At 41.0% G+C, this 16722-nt stretch overlaps 1 protein-coding gene across 4 annotated transcripts in view; it reads left to right on the forward strand.

Annotated features, from left to right (window-relative positions):
* LOC140556378 (F-actin-uncapping protein LRRC16A-like) overlaps window positions 1-16722 on the forward strand; it is a 123116-nt gene that overhangs the window by 61735 nt on the left and 44659 nt on the right. For all 4 annotated transcript variants that reach the window (XM_072680221.1, XM_072680223.1, XM_072680224.1 and 1 more), the window contains exons 13-20: window positions 277-380; window positions 2770-2847; window positions 3090-3166; window positions 4783-4887; window positions 5439-5508; window positions 9501-9582; window positions 13122-13221; window positions 13588-13642. In XM_072680221.1, the coding sequence (XP_072536322.1) occupies window positions 277-380; window positions 2770-2847; window positions 3090-3166; window positions 4783-4887; window positions 5439-5508; window positions 9501-9582; window positions 13122-13221; window positions 13588-13642 (671 nt within the window). The remainder of the gene's footprint in view (window positions 1-276; window positions 381-2769; window positions 2848-3089; window positions 3167-4782; window positions 4888-5438; window positions 5509-9500; window positions 9583-13121; window positions 13222-13587; window positions 13643-16722) is intronic.

Raw genomic sequence — 16722 nt, forward strand, 5'->3', positions numbered from 1 at the left:
GCTCACTGTCCTGCTGCACTGCTGTACTTGACAGCTGATGACCCCTGTGCTCCTGTCCCGGCTGACAGGCGTCGTGCTGTGGAGATCGGGGTGGAATGGGGCACGGCTTAGACCTCTATCAGAATTCTCACATTAATGTGGATGGTCTTGTGTGTAATACACTGTATGTTGGTGCTTATAATTAAGCCGGAGTGAGGTGCAGGGGGAAGGCCAGTGCGATGCAGGGGGAAGGCCAGCTTTTCCTAAAACACTGTCCTCTCTTTCTGTGTTTCAAAGGGGTGAACAGCCTTGCCCAGTCACTGAGTGCCAACCAGTCCATCCCCAGCACCCTCAGCCACCTGGACCTCTCAGGGAACCTTCTGCGTGGAGATGACCTGTCGGTAAGTGCTGCCTCCTGCTGATGGGAAAGAGGTGGTCATCATGGCATCAGCGTTGGGGGCTGGACTAGACATGGCCAGTTGGATTCAGAAGCTGGAATCTGATCCGCTGAATCCTCTGGGGGGTTTCGGCCACTGTAGGGGTTTTGTTTCTGGCCGTGTTGGTAATGTCTGCAAAGCCTGCTGTCAGTTTTCTGTCTCTCATTCTCTGCTAATGCTCATGTCAATACCAGCGGATTGATCTGCTCCCTGTGCATGCAGGGATATTGACGGGCGTGTCTTTGTGGGGTTGTTCCTCCGAGGGGAGGTGGATCCGTGCAGATCCTTCTCGCTGTCCTCAGTGAAAATGTACTAAAACCCAGCGCTCCCAGTGGCTCAGCAGTATACTGCACTACCACTATGGCCGCTTTGCCATGAGCGGCTGGAGTCCAAAAGAGTGCTTTCTCCATGTGGGTAGATGGCGCTCTCTCCCCTCATCACTCGTGAAAAGACTGTTAGCTGTTCGGTTAGCTTTCCTCTGAGCGTGTCTGCTGCCCAGCAATGATCGCATTGCGTATCAACAGGCAGATCAAAAAAAGATGGTAGCTGGCTTTATAGGTATTGGAGGAGACATGTGTTACCCACCTAGTAGTTTCACACTGCAGACTTCATTATTTCTCTTCAGAGAACAAGAATGCCTTACCGCTGCAGCTCTTGGATAATGTCTGTTTATGATAATGACATAGCGCAAAAGGATCAAAGATGGAGCAGCCTTTTAGTATTTACATGTCCCAATGTAACAAAGTTTTGCACTTAGCTCAGTCTGTAAACTGTAATGAAGCCCAGCAATATAATCTTGCAATCAACCTGAAAATATAATAAATTCCCTGGTGTAGTACGCTATTAAAAATGATAATTCTAAAAATGTAATAAATTCCCAATAATGTAGTAATCTACTACAAATTATCTTTCTGAAAATGTAATAAATTCCCAATAATGTAGTAATCTACTACAAATTCTTTCTGAAAATGTAATAAATTCCCAATAATGTAGTAATCTACTACAAATGATCATTCTGAAAATGTAATAAATTCCCAATAATGTAGTAATCTACTACAAATTATCTTTCTGAAAATGTAATAAATTCCCAATAATGTAGTAATCTACTACAAATGATCATTCTGAAAATGTAATAAATTCCCAGTAATGTAGTAATCTACTACAAATGATCATTTCAAAAAAGTAGCAAATATAATATAATATAAATGATCATCCTGAGAATTTAATAAATTCCTAAAACATAACAGGTATTATATAGGGTTGTAATAATTGACTGTTTTTAATGCTGAAAATATGAATAGATTGGTGGAATCCTGGTTGATTTTATTTTTAATATAAGTATTAAACACAGTATGTACACAGGATTACCATCAATTTAACCATCAAAAAGTAATACATTCCCAATAATGTATCATGGTATTTATTAATCATCATCCTGAAATTTTAAGCAATTCCTAGTAATGTAATATTGTTACAAAAAATTATCATTCAACAATTGACTGTTTTTTAAAACTCTGCAAATATTAATAGGTTGGTGTAATTCTGGTAAATGTAATAAATTCCCAATAATTTATTATGGTATTATAAATTATCCACCTGAAAATGTAATAGATTCCACTTTGTAATAATTTGTTACAAATTATCCTCCTTAAAATGTAATACATTCCATAATGTAATATAGTATTACTAATGATCATAATGTTTTTGAAAAAGTAATACATTACCAATAATGTAAAATAGTGTTTTAAATTATTGGTTTAAACTGTATTACATTAACAGTCAGGACCCTCTATTACATTATAAGGTTTTATTACATGTTTGTTTTTTGTGAGTCATTACATCTTTGGGAAGTAAATACAGGATAATCTTATATCTGCTCAGTAGTAATCTTGTGGTCAGAAACTGACCAAATGCAGCTTCCATTTTTTACCATCCCAGTGAAACCTGACTCTCGGAAATCAGACCGTCATTTTCAGATTTGGGTCCAGCCTAACACTCGGGTTGAGAAGCAGCTATCTGAGCTGTAAACTCTTATTTTACAGAAAGTAAGGTAAGGTTAATGAGGTTAGATTGATTCTAGACTAGCAGACACGACCCATCTCAGATCTATCTCTCTCTCTCTCTCTCTCTCTCTCTCTCTCTCTCTCTCTCTCTCTCTCTCTCTCTCTCTCTCTCTCTCTCTCCGGCCTTTCTGTCTCATCAGTTTCCTTCCACTCTGTCTCAGACTGCTTTGGGTTGGGTCATGGCGGATGCAGTGCTTCGCAGTGTGGTGATGTGTTCCCATTTGCCATCATAATCCCATGCAGTCCAAGACTGAACTGTTGACACTCACTGTCGCCTCTCTCTCTTGCAGCATTTTTACAATTTTCTCGGCCAGCCAAACAGCCTGAGCACCCTGGACCTGTCCAATACAGACTGCTCTCTGGACTTGGTGAGTGGCAGATGAACCGGCTTCCTCTGTGGGCCTCTGCCTCCGGACTTTATTTGATTAATGGACTGAGGGGTGAAATTAGCTGCTGGATGAATATCATTATTTAGCACCTCCATTCATTTTATGTCCCATGAGCATGAATAATTGAGTGCACTCATACTACTTTTGCACATTTTTAATAGTGTGTGTGTGTGTGTGTGTGTGTGTGTGTGTGTGTGTGTGTGTGTGTGTGTGTTTTCCAGCTTTGCTCTGCACTCCTTCGAGGATCTGTCCAGCATCTTGCCATTCTCAATGTGTCAAAGAGTGTTTTTGCCCACAGGTAAATACTACAGGATATGACCAATAGGATATGAGTTGGAATGTTGTTGTTGTTTTTTTTTATTTCTTTTTGCAATTTCCTGCTTCTAAAACTGCCATTTCTTCTTTCATAGCCGTATATTGATATTACATATTATGTAATATCAATAGACTTTTTAATGTTTTGCTTAGAGATATTTTTTTTTCCAGTTCGATCAGTCAATTGCTCATACAGATTGAGGGTGGAGCTGGAGGCTGTATTAACCCTTCCAGGCAAACTGCATAATACATCATCGATCAGTGTCTCTCAAGATGAAATGTACGTCACATTTTGGAATCAACTACCTGTAAAACGCTGTGAAGCTCAGTACTGCTCTGAGTAGAAACACAACCGAAAAGGCTGCTTATCTGTGGCCTTTGGCATGCCCACATGCAGTCACTCCTTTTTTGCCAATCATTGACATCTGCTTTGTGACCCTTTTTCCACACATCCGACAAGACATTCACGGCACTGCACCATGTCTTCTCGCCCTTTGAATCCCGTTGATCACCCCGCAGGTCTTTGTAGCCCTACACCATCAATCAGAGCCTGCAGTTATTACCAACACCACTTTTATTAATTTATTTTTCACAATTTTTTAGACAATAACTGAAAAATCTGACGGCCGACCGACGTTTTGACAGATTAGAAGACTAAGGCCAACTACTGTAAATTTAAGTGGGACACGTGGTTGCTGTTGCTGATGGTTGGCTTCTCCAAATGCCCTTTTTTCTACTCCATCTATAAGCTTATTTTGTATTGTAATGATCAAAAACTGAAAATGAATGAATATTTTTTTTATGTTTTTATTAAAATGACTTATGGCTTTTGTACGTCCCTCTCCATCAAAAGTCCACAGCGAACAACACACACACTAACCCACGGACTGAGCTTACATTACACACCACAACTTTTAATGTCCCCTGAGCTAACACCCACAAAAAAACAAACAAGCCCTAAAACCTGCAGCAGCCCATTCATGTAAAGCAAAAAATAAGGAGTGCTCAGTATCTGGTCAGCTACTGCTGGACTGCAGAGATGTAGAGTGTGCTAGCTAATCTTTTAATCCTTTTATTTATTCATGAAACTGGAACACATTAATCAATACACAGGTAAATATTCCAGTGTTTGCTTCACACTTAACAAAAGGCTTATCAAGGTTTTAAAGAAAGTGGTCCAAAAAAGCACCAAAAAGGGTTCCGCTGTCCGTATGAGTCAGAAACCACATTTTCAGACTAGCTGACTGAGCTTCATGGGCTATGGGTTCTGTGGCTACAGTAAGCAGCTAGCTGACTGCTCCCATGAGAAGTAAGGAGCGATTATGTGAAGAACTGTGAAGATTAGCGCAAATGTGACCGTAAAGTGCCTCTCGTTGGGGTCCCCCAAGACATCAGCAGCACTTACTTAACAGCTCTACAAGTGTTGCAGAATCTGCTTCACGTGACAAACAGGGCAGCACTTGGTGTAGCCTCTTCTGGCAGGATTTTCTACTGTGCCGTGTTTAAGGGATTTCAATGGACTGACATGGAATACATTGTAGTTAGTAAGGTGCGTGTGTGTGTGTGTGTGTGTGTGTGTGTGTGTGTGTGTGCATGCAGGAAGAGTAAGGACATTCCTCCTGCGTTCAAGCATTTCTTCAGCAGCGCTATGGCCCTCAACACCATCAACGTATCGGGAACCAAACTGCCACCTGAGGCTTTGAAGTAAGATACGCATACACCCCCCTACTCCCACCCACCGTCTCTCTACCTATCTCTCTCTCTACACCCCCCCCCCCCCTGTTTCTGTCTTCCTCTCTGTATTTCTAAATCTCTTTCTCACCTCTCTCGGTCACATGCGCCCCTCGTTTTCTTGCACGCCCGTCCTTCCCCATCCCCCACCTTGTCTCCCTCTCTTTCTCTGATTCAGACTTAGTTATGTTTGACAGTCCAGCATCAGGGACAGTTCCTGACCGGTTCCAGCATAGGCCAGATAATGATCACATGGTGCCACATTAAAACGATGTATCTGATATTTCAGCCCCACCCTCTCCTGGTGCTCTAACTCCCGTTAATGCATCAGCCTGAAGGTTTTGGAAAGCTGTTACTGATCAGAATTCCATTATTTATTTCCAATTTTGTATGTAATTTCTGTATCCCAAAACTGTCACACCTGTATAGTGTAGTGTAGGTTGTAATAATGATGAACCGTTGTATAGAGAGTGAGGGTGAGGGTGAAATCTACTGAAACCAACTGAATGTTTGTCGTTGTTTAGAGCCCTTCTGCTTGGTCTGGCCAGTAACCCCAACCTCAAAGAGGTGGCGCTGGACCTCAGCTGCTGTGAGGTAAGACCCAAATCCCTTTTGTAGGTGAATGTGAGCTGGAAATGTGAAAGTTCTGAGACCATAGCTGAGACCCAGTTATTCATTGCAGCTTTATTGTCATTATACCAGTACAGTAGTGCAGGCAGGGCACTACAGCCAAACACTGTGAGGCTACTTCTCCAGTGCCCTGATGGACACAGGTAAATGGACAGGAGTGCAGAGGCAATCGACAAATCCCCAAGACAAGGTGCATAGATAGTAAATACAGTAAATACAGCTGGAACTGTGGGTGTAGAAGGCAGAGGTGGAATTTAAAGAGCAAGCTATAGTAATTATATTAATAAACTGTAGTAAATATGTATGAGTGTATGTATGTATGTGTATATATATATATATATATATATATATATATATATATATATATATATATATATATATATATGTGTGTGTGTGTGTGTGTGTGTATGTATATGTGTATATGTATATATGAGACTTGAGGCTGAGGTTCACCGGGGTTATATAGTGTAGTTAGCAGCATGCTGAACCCGAACTAGCAATGATAGAGCTGCTGTTCTCCTTATTACTCTGGTTCGAATTCCTGATTGTACTTGAGGCTGATGACATGCACTCAGTGTGCAGTTGACTAGATTAAGTACCATATGTCAGCCAGCTTGTTAGCCCCCCCCCCCCCCCCCCCGTGTCAATCAGACTCCAGTATTGATTGGACTCAGATGGAAACCATGTGCCAGTCCCGGCACTGCTGCTTTGCATAGCACTGCTGCAGCCGCACACGTCCCGTCTGACTCTCGTTCTCAGATAAAGGGGGGTGGGGGGATCAAATGAGCCTCAGTCAGAGTTAATCATTGCTCGTTTGTGCTGAGCCGAGGCTAAGTGTGAACTTGACCCTTTAATCCTGGAGCAAGAAGGGGGTCTCTCTGAATCTGTTCCACTCTTCTTATTTCATTGCCGTGTTTGTTCATGCTGTTATTATTATTATTATTATTATTACTATTATTATTACTATTATTATTTTAGAGCCATTTGAATGCTTAAGTGGTTCATTGGATTGCTTTGCTAAATGGTTCTTCTCTGTGATGGATAATCTTGGTATGTGGTTCTAGAAAGCACCAAAAAGACTTCCATAATTAGTCAAAGTCAGAAAGTGTTGTATTATCTAGAACCCTTTAGCTATGAGTGTTTTTTTTTTAATGGAACCTATGGAGGTTTGTTTAATGGCACTGGACAAATAAACCCTATGAGGCATCTTTAGTTTCTGGAGTTTTATGGTTTTGATGCATTAACCCTTGTGTAGTCCTAACATTCTGTACACTCCCCTTGTCCTAAGGGTCCAAAATGACCCGAAAACAATCCATGTACTCTGGTGGTGAACAGCTTTCATGGACGTTGGGGTCATTCTAGGAAAGGTCATTAAATTTCAGATAATTTAGGGGATTTTCTCTGCTTTTGGTCTTTTTTTGGCCCTTAAAACACATCTGAATGTGGTACCTGCAAGACTTTAAGTAGGATAGGTTAAATTACGCTTATCTGTTCAAGTCGCAGCTGTGCTTTTTGACTCCTTTAGATTTTAAAGACCATCATTTGTGCCATTCAGAAATCCAGCTTAGGCCCACAGTTCTGCAGCACCTTAATCCACAGAAGCGAGGCCGTACAGATGAGCTGAATTAGGTGCAAAGAAAACTGTGTAAATTTGACCGCTTTGACACAGTGGTTCTGTTGAATGGACAGTAGTGTAAAGCCCACACACCCCCAGCTCTGGATTCCCACTCCCTCGCAGAACATGTCAGACGTTCCTCTAGCAGATGTCTGCATAATGTGGCGCTGGACAGAACTTGCAGAGAGAGGCATCATTTGCAATGCTAATGCTAATAGCGTATGTGTGTGTGTGTGCGAGAGAGTGAGAAAAGAGAACGAGATACTGAAGGTGTGTTCATACACAAACACACGTCCACACACAATCTCGACGGCCCAGGTTGGGACAGAGGTGCTGGAGATAATGCGTTTCCACTAGCGGAGTCAGGAAACCTAATTAAGCCTCAGTGATGGCGTCTCCTCCTCTGGTATACCTGAACAGATTAGTGGGCCTTGTGGATTGTAGAGTTAAGCTCAGAATTGATGCCTTTTGATTTAGTATGTGCATGGTCTGTGCTTTTGCTTGTGTGTGTGTATATGTGTGTGTTGTGGTTGTACGTGTAGATACAGAAATGTGCCCTGCAGGCCCCACCTAAAGTAAAAAAAAATCACTTTCTCAGAATGTAGTCAATAGGACACCATAACTTTTGACAGTAGCTGTTTCCATTCAAAGAATATTTCACACCAAGACCCTGTTTACACCTGGTCTGGACTGTATCCACACACATTTACACTGTGTAGACAAATGTGTCTCCGGTTAGTCCAACTGAACTCCGATCTCTGTGTGGGACAGAATCTGCAGAGTCTCTTAGTGAGCAGCAGTTATTACTGGTGTTTGGGTTGTCCTGGGAAGAGCTTAGCTTGTCCAGTGCTAGTCTAATATATATATATGTCTGAGCAAGTTTAGCAAGACTTTAGTATAGTCAATACCTCCAGTGTTGGTCGAGGGGGGGGGGGGAGTGGGGGGTTAAGAACACCACCTGCATGGGAAGTCAATTTAGCACCATGTCATAAATTTTATTAATGTGCAAAAGATAATAGTGCCAAATTCCAAATAATTTCAAATCCCAAACCACACACTAGCAGTACTAGCAGACTCCACAATATGTAAAAATACAGCACTAGCAATGGAAGTGTATTCTCTAGGCTAGTGAGCAAAGTATAGATAATTGTGGTTTGAGACGCAGGAAACATACACAAACAGCAAGTGTGCAAGCAAGCATTTATTTAAAATAAATAAATAAATAAATAAAAAAGATTTGGGTGACTACTGACTTCTGGTATTCGTTGGCGATCTTTAGCCTTATTGCCTCGATGCTAAACCAACGAAGCAAAATTTGGACAGCTAGCTTGCCTTGGATGATCACCTTAGACTTAGCCAGACTTCATTGTCATTGTAACTGTATATAAGAACAGAATTGGGTTGCATTGGCTCGGGGTAGTTATAAAGTCAACACAATAGTAATACAGTGTAGGGCAAAGTTTAGTAAAATATTAATGTGGATATAAATAAATATGTAGAAATATATATATATATATATCAACAGTAATTTACAATATACTGCACTGGGGTAATCAAAAGGAATAGAGCAGCTGGGATAAGTGGAATCTAGAGAATTAAAATTTTCATCAGACTGTTCCTTTATTAACCCCTTAACACTCCCAGGCTGATCACACACTAAGGCGTATTACTTAGTAACTATAGGCACGTCTGTACAAACTGGTGGAGCTATTCTTTGGTGTGTAATCAGGTAGTTAAACTGTTGTTAATAGACCTTTTACCATCCAAACATTTTCATGTAATGTATTAAAGGTAATGTTCTGGTACCTGCATACCAGTGCGTTGCTGATGTACTGATGAATTATTCATTTCTTTACTGATCATTGAATGCAAATGCGCTTTGCTGAGCTTTGCTGCCTGTTGTCGCACTCTCCTCTTCTTGGCTCAGTGCTTTTTATTATTATTATTATTATTATTATTATTATTTCATTTTTTATTCTTTTTATGTTGCACAACAAAACAAGCATTTGCAGGCCACTAACCTATCCCCTCCCCTTTCCTCCTAACGCACCCCTTAGCTTGGCCACTGTGTAAGTACTGTTACCACTAACAGCTCTTAACTGCTGCTGCTGCTGTCTGCCATCTGCATGCCATTCACCATCACTCATTTGTCATCTCTTCTTATCCGAACCCGCTGCAGTTCGTAGATTACATTAGACTCCATACGTGCAAAGCAATGCATACTGTACTGTCATCCTGTTCAGTTCAGTAGTTAGGCTGCGCTCACAGACCTTCAAGTAGCATAGTTCTGTTATCTGTCTCTCTCTCTCTCTCTCTCTTCCTTCCTTCCTCCCTCGCTCAGCTGCGGTCTGGAGGCTCGCAGATTCTGGAGGGCTGCATCGCAGAGATCCCCAACATTTCCAGCCTGGACATCTCTGATAACGGTGAGTTAAAGGGCCCATATCCTGCATTCGGGTCTGTATATAGTTTTTTTATGTCCAAGTATAATTCACAGAACTTTCAGAAATCTCTTTATCGCTTACAGCTAGAGAGGGGGTTTCTTCACAGGCCCTTCTTAGTACTGACTGGGTGCTTTCAATGTTTTTATATATCAATTGCTTGTTTTAAATTAATCAATTAATTCATTAATTACTTAGGTAAATACACAATGCACACACTACACAAATGTTTGTGGACGCTTATTATAATGAATGCATTCAGCTACTTTAAGGTGACCACATTGCTGATACAGATGTGCAAATGCCTACACACACACACACACACACACACACACACACATACAGCTTGTCTATATATATATATAGGCATGCCTAATGCCAGGTTTTGGCTAGAGGGGTATAAAACCCCCCAGCATTAAGCTTGTGGAGCAGTGGAAAGGAGTTCTCTGTGTTCTGTTTGTGTTGGGTGATGGTCATGCAACACGCTGACCTAACTAACACTGTTGTCGCTGAGGGCAGGGCTCCAAAATGTAGCTTTAAGGCCTTGCCTGGACAGTAGAGACAGTTACTCCTCTCGATTTCAGAAAAAAAAAAAACTATGACTAAGCAGGTGTCCCAATACTTTTGTCCATATAGTGTACATATCACACACATTATTTACACAAATGCATTGACTGACAGAGGCAGAAATGCTCCTCATAATGCCCTTGTCCACACACTCTTATTAATTATTAGTGAATATTAAATAAGATTATTCGATTCTTAAATTAGTGCAGAAACGATAACAGCAGCAGTAGTTTAGCATTTGACGGATGCTTAGGACAGTCGGATTTTGTCATCAGGTGATGACGGGTGATCTGTGTCCAGGTCGCCAGCATTGAATCTTTTGTGAGCAGTTCAGCAATTAGGGAATTGTGAAAACCGTGTAATGTCCGTCTGTCTTGAGTGATTGGATTGGTCCTTAGTAACACATTAGGCAGTAATTTGGGTAAGTGTGTGTGTGTGTGGGGGGGGGGTTGTGTGTGGTAGGCATCTTGGGGTCTATTTTGCTTTTCTTTTTTTAGATTTTTATTGTGCTTGTAATCCGTCGTTTCATTACTGCAGCTGAAGATAAGAAGATGCCGTCGGGGAGTGAATCATCACCGCCTTTTTGTTTAGAGGAGATTTCTCTTCCCGTCATTAGCTGAAGAGGGATTGGCTTCTCCCCCTCGCAGATTTAACCCATTACTCAGAGATTTAAACCTCTCGATAAGCTTTGAATTACTGTGCTGATGGTTTCCATGCTCAGTTACAGACCACTCTGTCAGATTTTGCAGTACAAACGGCCACATTGGTCGTCGGTTTTATCTTGTAAAACAACCCTTTTTGACGGTCAGAGGAACGCCTTTGTCTCCAGAGACAAAGAAAAGACTACCTGGGACTTTAGTCACAGTCGACTCGACTGAGAATCGATTCAGCGGAGAGTCGATTCTTCAAATCCAGCGTTATCGTAACGAAGCAAAAATACAAGACTGTAATCCGTCATTTTATTTTCTTAAGATCTACCTACAGGTAGTCTGAACCTAACTATAACCCACACCTTAATCTACACCTAAACCTTACCTCTCTAATCTTAAACCTTACTCTGTATCTTGTACTTAAGAGCGCTACTAGCGAATGAGCAAAAAAGAAGACCAAATAGGTCGTAATGGTCGTCGTTTCTGGGAGATCATGTTGAGATGAGTGTATAGGTGTGTGTGTAATTAAAGACTGTAACTCATCTGTTGTCATGCACACTTAAGGAGCCACTACCCATCACTCCAGTCATGCCTGGTCAGTTTTTGACCACAGTACTGCTGTTGACCTGATATTATTTGGGAGGTGGATAATTTTTTTTAGCCCAGGACAGCAGCGTTGCTGAAGTTTCTGACCACAGGATTGCTGTTGACCAGAAAGGTGGGGTGGTTCTGCATTTGTAACAGTATTAGAACCCCTTATGATGCTGTATAGACATCTTGGAGCTGCCTCAGACTGCATTTATTGAGTATTTTAGGTTGATTTTTCATGTGTAGATAGTAAGTATGGGACTTCAGTTGGGGTGAAAAATGCATGCATAGGATTTACCACCCTGTTATTTTGCCTCGGAGTGAAACACACTGATTTCCTTCTATGAAAGGCTCATGGAAAAATAGATTTTATAGATTACAGGAACACTTATTAATATTATTCATTATTTTACCTGATCATTTTTCTGTCCTCGCTAGGTTCTCTCCGTGTCCAGTTGACATGGTGTGTGCCTTTGCAAGCTAAAGAGGTTGTAGTAGGATTTTATCAGGTTCGTTTTTAGGCCAGCGTCTGGCTGGATTCATTTGCTTCCCCAGTTCGCTCTCCTCAGCCGGCAATAGCACCTGATTAACTTCATCAGCTTTCTTGTGACTCACCTTCGAGCAGTTCTTAATCTGTTTGATTACATTTAGTTTTTAGCCCTTTAAGCCTCACTTCCACATTCTCCTGTAGCAGCAAAACGGCAAATTCAGTCTCAAAAAGCTTTCGCCAGTGGGCTGGAATGAAGTCAGATTTGTAGGTGTGTTTATATAATAAATAAATAAATATATATATATATATATATATATATATATATATATATATATATATATATATATATATATATATATATATGGTCGGTTTTATGGTCGGTTTTTTGACTGTATGAGGTTCACGGAATGCATATTCTGAACTCTCATTATTCAACTACGCCCAGAAATGCTAGGAAAGCTTTAAAAGTTTCTTTTGAAAGACAGTAGTAATTGTGTATCTACTCACTAATGATCTGTACAATAATATTGTTACCACTTATGGTCTATTTGCCGCTACAGATGCATTACCATAGTAAAGCTTGTAGAGGTAGAGATGTAAATACATGTCTACCAAACTTCAGTTTTGACTTTAATAGTGCACAATAACCACGCCAATACATGTGGGATTTATTTATTTATAAAGGTAATTACGTTTATATGACCGGCTGCTTTTCCTTATGCAGCTCTTTAGGTACTCTGAATAGGGTAGCGGGTAGCTGATAAAGGATCCATGTCAAGAGATGTAAGACAGGCTGTAATTATACATTTAAATAGTGATCGATAAGGACTGCCATGCTTCTGCTGTGTCCGAAAGACATCCTGAAGACGCTCTGTTTATATCTAGTCAGCGTTTTGTGCTGTTTGTGGTTTTTGAGGTTCATAGCATCCATAATATGGCTTGTGGCACAATTTCACTTTCATTACTTTCCAGTATACCTCTCAGTCCTAACATCCACCACCCAAAAAACAGACTGGTGATAACCTTAGAGGACAAACTGTGCATCTACAGAAGAGGAGCAGTCTCTAACTGAACCAAAGAGTCGTTTGTGATACTGGATGAATGAGGTGTTTTTTGACCGGCTGTGTTATAAAAATATATAATATATAATATATATTAGTATATATATATATATATATACTAATATATATACTAATATATAATAGTGTTTTATAATGTGTTTTCTACAGGTCTGGACTCGGACATGAGCACTCTGCTGGTGTGGCTGGCCAAGAACCGGTCCATCCGACACCTTTCTCTGGGGAAGAACTTCAACAGCATCAAATCAAAGTGAGAGGCAGAGAGCGAGAGACATAGAAATGAGAATTTTTGATGTTTACTTCTGAATGTGCTCCGGAGTAAAATATGAATGTGAGGGCCTGACATCTGAGCATATGTTCGAAGTTGCCTGGACGTGTGTATCAGGCTTCCAGAATCCTTTATTCAGTCTCTGGTTTTGGTCTGGAGTCTTTTAAGTGTTTTTGAATGTTGACGTGCTTTGTTTTTTGGCCCACTGCAGCTGAACTCACTGTTCTTTCAGCTGGGCTTTCTTTGAGTGGAGTCTTCTCAAGAGTGAAGGGTGATTTAGAATGCACTGTGTTGTGGTATTCTAAAGGGACCCGTGGTTTTATCATGTTTTCTTTTTTCCTCTCGCAGAAACCTGGCACCTGTCCTGGATAACCTGGTCCACATGATTCAGGAGGAGGAATCGGTGAGCAATGGTTTCACTAGTGCTGAAATTCAGCATGTGAACGTTTCCCCTTTTAAAGCCATTGTGTCTATATTCAGTCTAGAGGTAGAAGTGCATGGAAAGATGTAACTTTCCAGACATGTGCCTGTAAGGGCTTCCGCAGGATGTCTGCAGTGTTCTTTATACACTATTACAACATAAAAATATAATGAAAGAAAGCAACGGTCTGCCTGGCACCTAGATATGCCTGGCACCTAGACAACAAATACATAAACTGTATCTACAGCTACAGAAAGAGGGGTTTTTAATAGGTAATAGGTGTATACAAAAAGGGTGGTCCTGTTGTTTCAAGTGAAAGAACCGTTTCTTAGTACCAATTATAGAACCCTTTTGACTTACTGCAGGCGATTGCCCAGACCCTTAAAAAGGTTTTTTTTCAAAGGTTGATCAGTAAAAGCAGGGGTTCTATATAGAATATGGCTCAGTGACTCTTCTGTGTGGTTCTTTTAAAGAACACAACTTTTTGAGGCAATCACTGCAATCAAACAATTCCTGTAACTGTCAATGAGACTCCTGCACCTCTCAGCAGGTATTTTGGCCCACTCCTCATGAGCAAACTACTCCAGTTGTCTCAGGTTTGAAGGGTGCCTTTTCCAGACGGCATGTTTCAGCTCCTTCGAAAGATGCTTAATAGGATTTAGGTCAGGGCTCATAGAAGCCCACTTCAGAATAGTTGTTTTCCAATGTTTTCCTCTTAGCCATTCTTGGGTGGTTTTAGCTGTGTGTTTTGGGTCATTATCCTGTTGCAAGACCTATGACCTGCAACTGAGACCAAGCTTTGTGACACTGGGCAGCACATTTCTCTCTAGAATCCCTTGATAGTCTTGAGATTTCATTGTACCCTGCACAGATTCAAGACACCCTGTGCCAGATGCAGCAAAGCAGCCCCAGAACATAACAGAGCCTCCTCCATGTTTCACAGTAGGGACAGTGTTCTTTTCTTGATATGCTTCATTTTTCTGTCTGTGAACATAGAGTTGATGTGCCTTGGCAAAAAGTTCCATTTTAGTCTCATCTGTCCATAGGACATTCTCCCAGAAGCTTTGGGGCTTGTCAACAAATTCCCATCTGGCTTTTTTATGATTTGTTTTCAACAATGGTTTTGTCCACGTGTGTAGATTGTGATTCAGTCAGAAGAGCATGAGGCTCAAAAAAGAAAGAAGAAAGAAGAGAGAGCGAAAGAAGACTCATATATGCAATATATGGAGACATATTCATTAAATAGTCATTTAGAGGGTAGGTAAGGTTTTGTTTTCGTTTTTTAAGCCCCCTCTTTGTCTCATGAGTATGAGCATGTTAACCTCATTGTCTAAATGGAAACATCAGGCAATAATTCAGTGTGTTTAAAAGGGGTGGACGGACAGCCCATATGGGAACAATGTGGGTCAAGTCCCAGTTCAGGCAGGTATACAAACACCACTTCTGTTTCTGCAGTTATTGATTAGTTAAGCTGAGAGTGCCTGCTAAGAGTTTCAACAGCATTCCCTGCAGTATATGGTGTTCAACTAGCCATTCGAAACAGTAATAGTCTGCAGTGTTTTGAATGTCCTTATATGGTCATACACAGTGAAAACAACATGACCATCACTGACTGTTTAGCAAAACCTGTCCACACTGAAAAATGCAGAACATGTGGTACAACATACAGTGTGTTTATTTACTGAATGTTTTTATTGTTTACTACTGTTTACTTCAGGTAGTCTTCTAAGAGCAGAGCGCCTACAGCTAAAACTGAGTGAAATTTAGGCATTAGTTCTTAGTATCAAGTGACTAGCAAAGTACTTTTCCCTGACTGTCTGTAGACCATTTCTGCTTCGAGTGACTAGATGCCTTCAATACAAGCATATTTTGTTGTTTACTGCAGGGAATTCTGTTTGAGGTGTAGACACTAAATCTACCTGTATATACATGTGATCTGCCTGTAGCAGGCACTCTCATTGAGAGCAGCTTAATTGACAGATGACTGCAGAATCAGAAGTGGTGTTTGTAGACCTGCCTGAACTGGGAATCGAACCTTACTCTGCTGTGTAATGTTCCCACTTATGATGATGTTTCTATTTAGGTAATCAGGTAAACATGCTCACACTCGTGAGACAAAGAGGGGGCTTCAAAAGGCTTACCTGCTCTCCTAAGGTGGGCATTAAGTTCAGGGCAAATTCTATAATGCTGTTTACTTTCAAAGCTCCGCAAAATAGCCATGGGTATATCTCCATGCATTGCTCTTTTTGAGTCCTCTTACAGCCTTGTGCTCATGGTGGGATTTTCACCAACATGTACATTGAATTTCACAATATCCTGAGTTTATTACAGTGGAATTGTTAGAGATGCAGCAGTCTGTAGGAGATCTACGCAGAGTTACAGCTTTGTGGATTTTCCACCTTCCACATGCAGTAATCTTCCGCTCACACTCCCGCTCATCCCAGATGGGGGCTTCAGCCTGTTGGGGTTTGTGTATGCATGTTGAAAGGAGATGGATGTGCTGATTCTGGTACTGCTGTGACTGGAACCACTGCAGCTCTTTATCAGAATGTTCAGGAGGGACTGGGAGGCCTGCTTAGTTGCATGCTAGTGCAATATCCTTCCCTCCAGTAGTAGACCTGTATCCCATCTAGTGGTAGACTGAGGAACGTTGGGCTTGTGTTTGTGACCTGATATGGAGTAGAAGCCAGATTGATGTAACCTGGGGGCAACGGTGCTACAGTTACATTTCCATTATTCAATTTAATTCATACAGTAGTTTGTACAGTAGAACCAAACTTGGCTAGGCTACGTCTTCAGTGCAGAATAGGTCTAAAAGATGTAACAGGACATGGTGCAATAGTGCAAGGACAACAGACAAAACATGAGACAGGGTGCATAGACCATAAATACAGTACATACATGTGCACTTGCAGATGTGTGCATGAAATTGAAGAGGAAAACTTGGAGTTCAGGAGTGTATGCTGAGGTAGACCAGTCTGATGGATGTAAACAGCAGGTAAACTAGTGTACAGTACAGTAGGAGAAGGGCCGTATTATCCACAGCAGTATACCTCTGAATC

This window comes from Salminus brasiliensis, chromosome 5 (assembly GCF_030463535.1).
Source record: "Salminus brasiliensis chromosome 5, fSalBra1.hap2, whole genome shotgun sequence".
Lineage (NCBI taxonomy): Eukaryota > Metazoa > Chordata > Actinopteri > Characiformes > Bryconidae > Salminus > Salminus brasiliensis.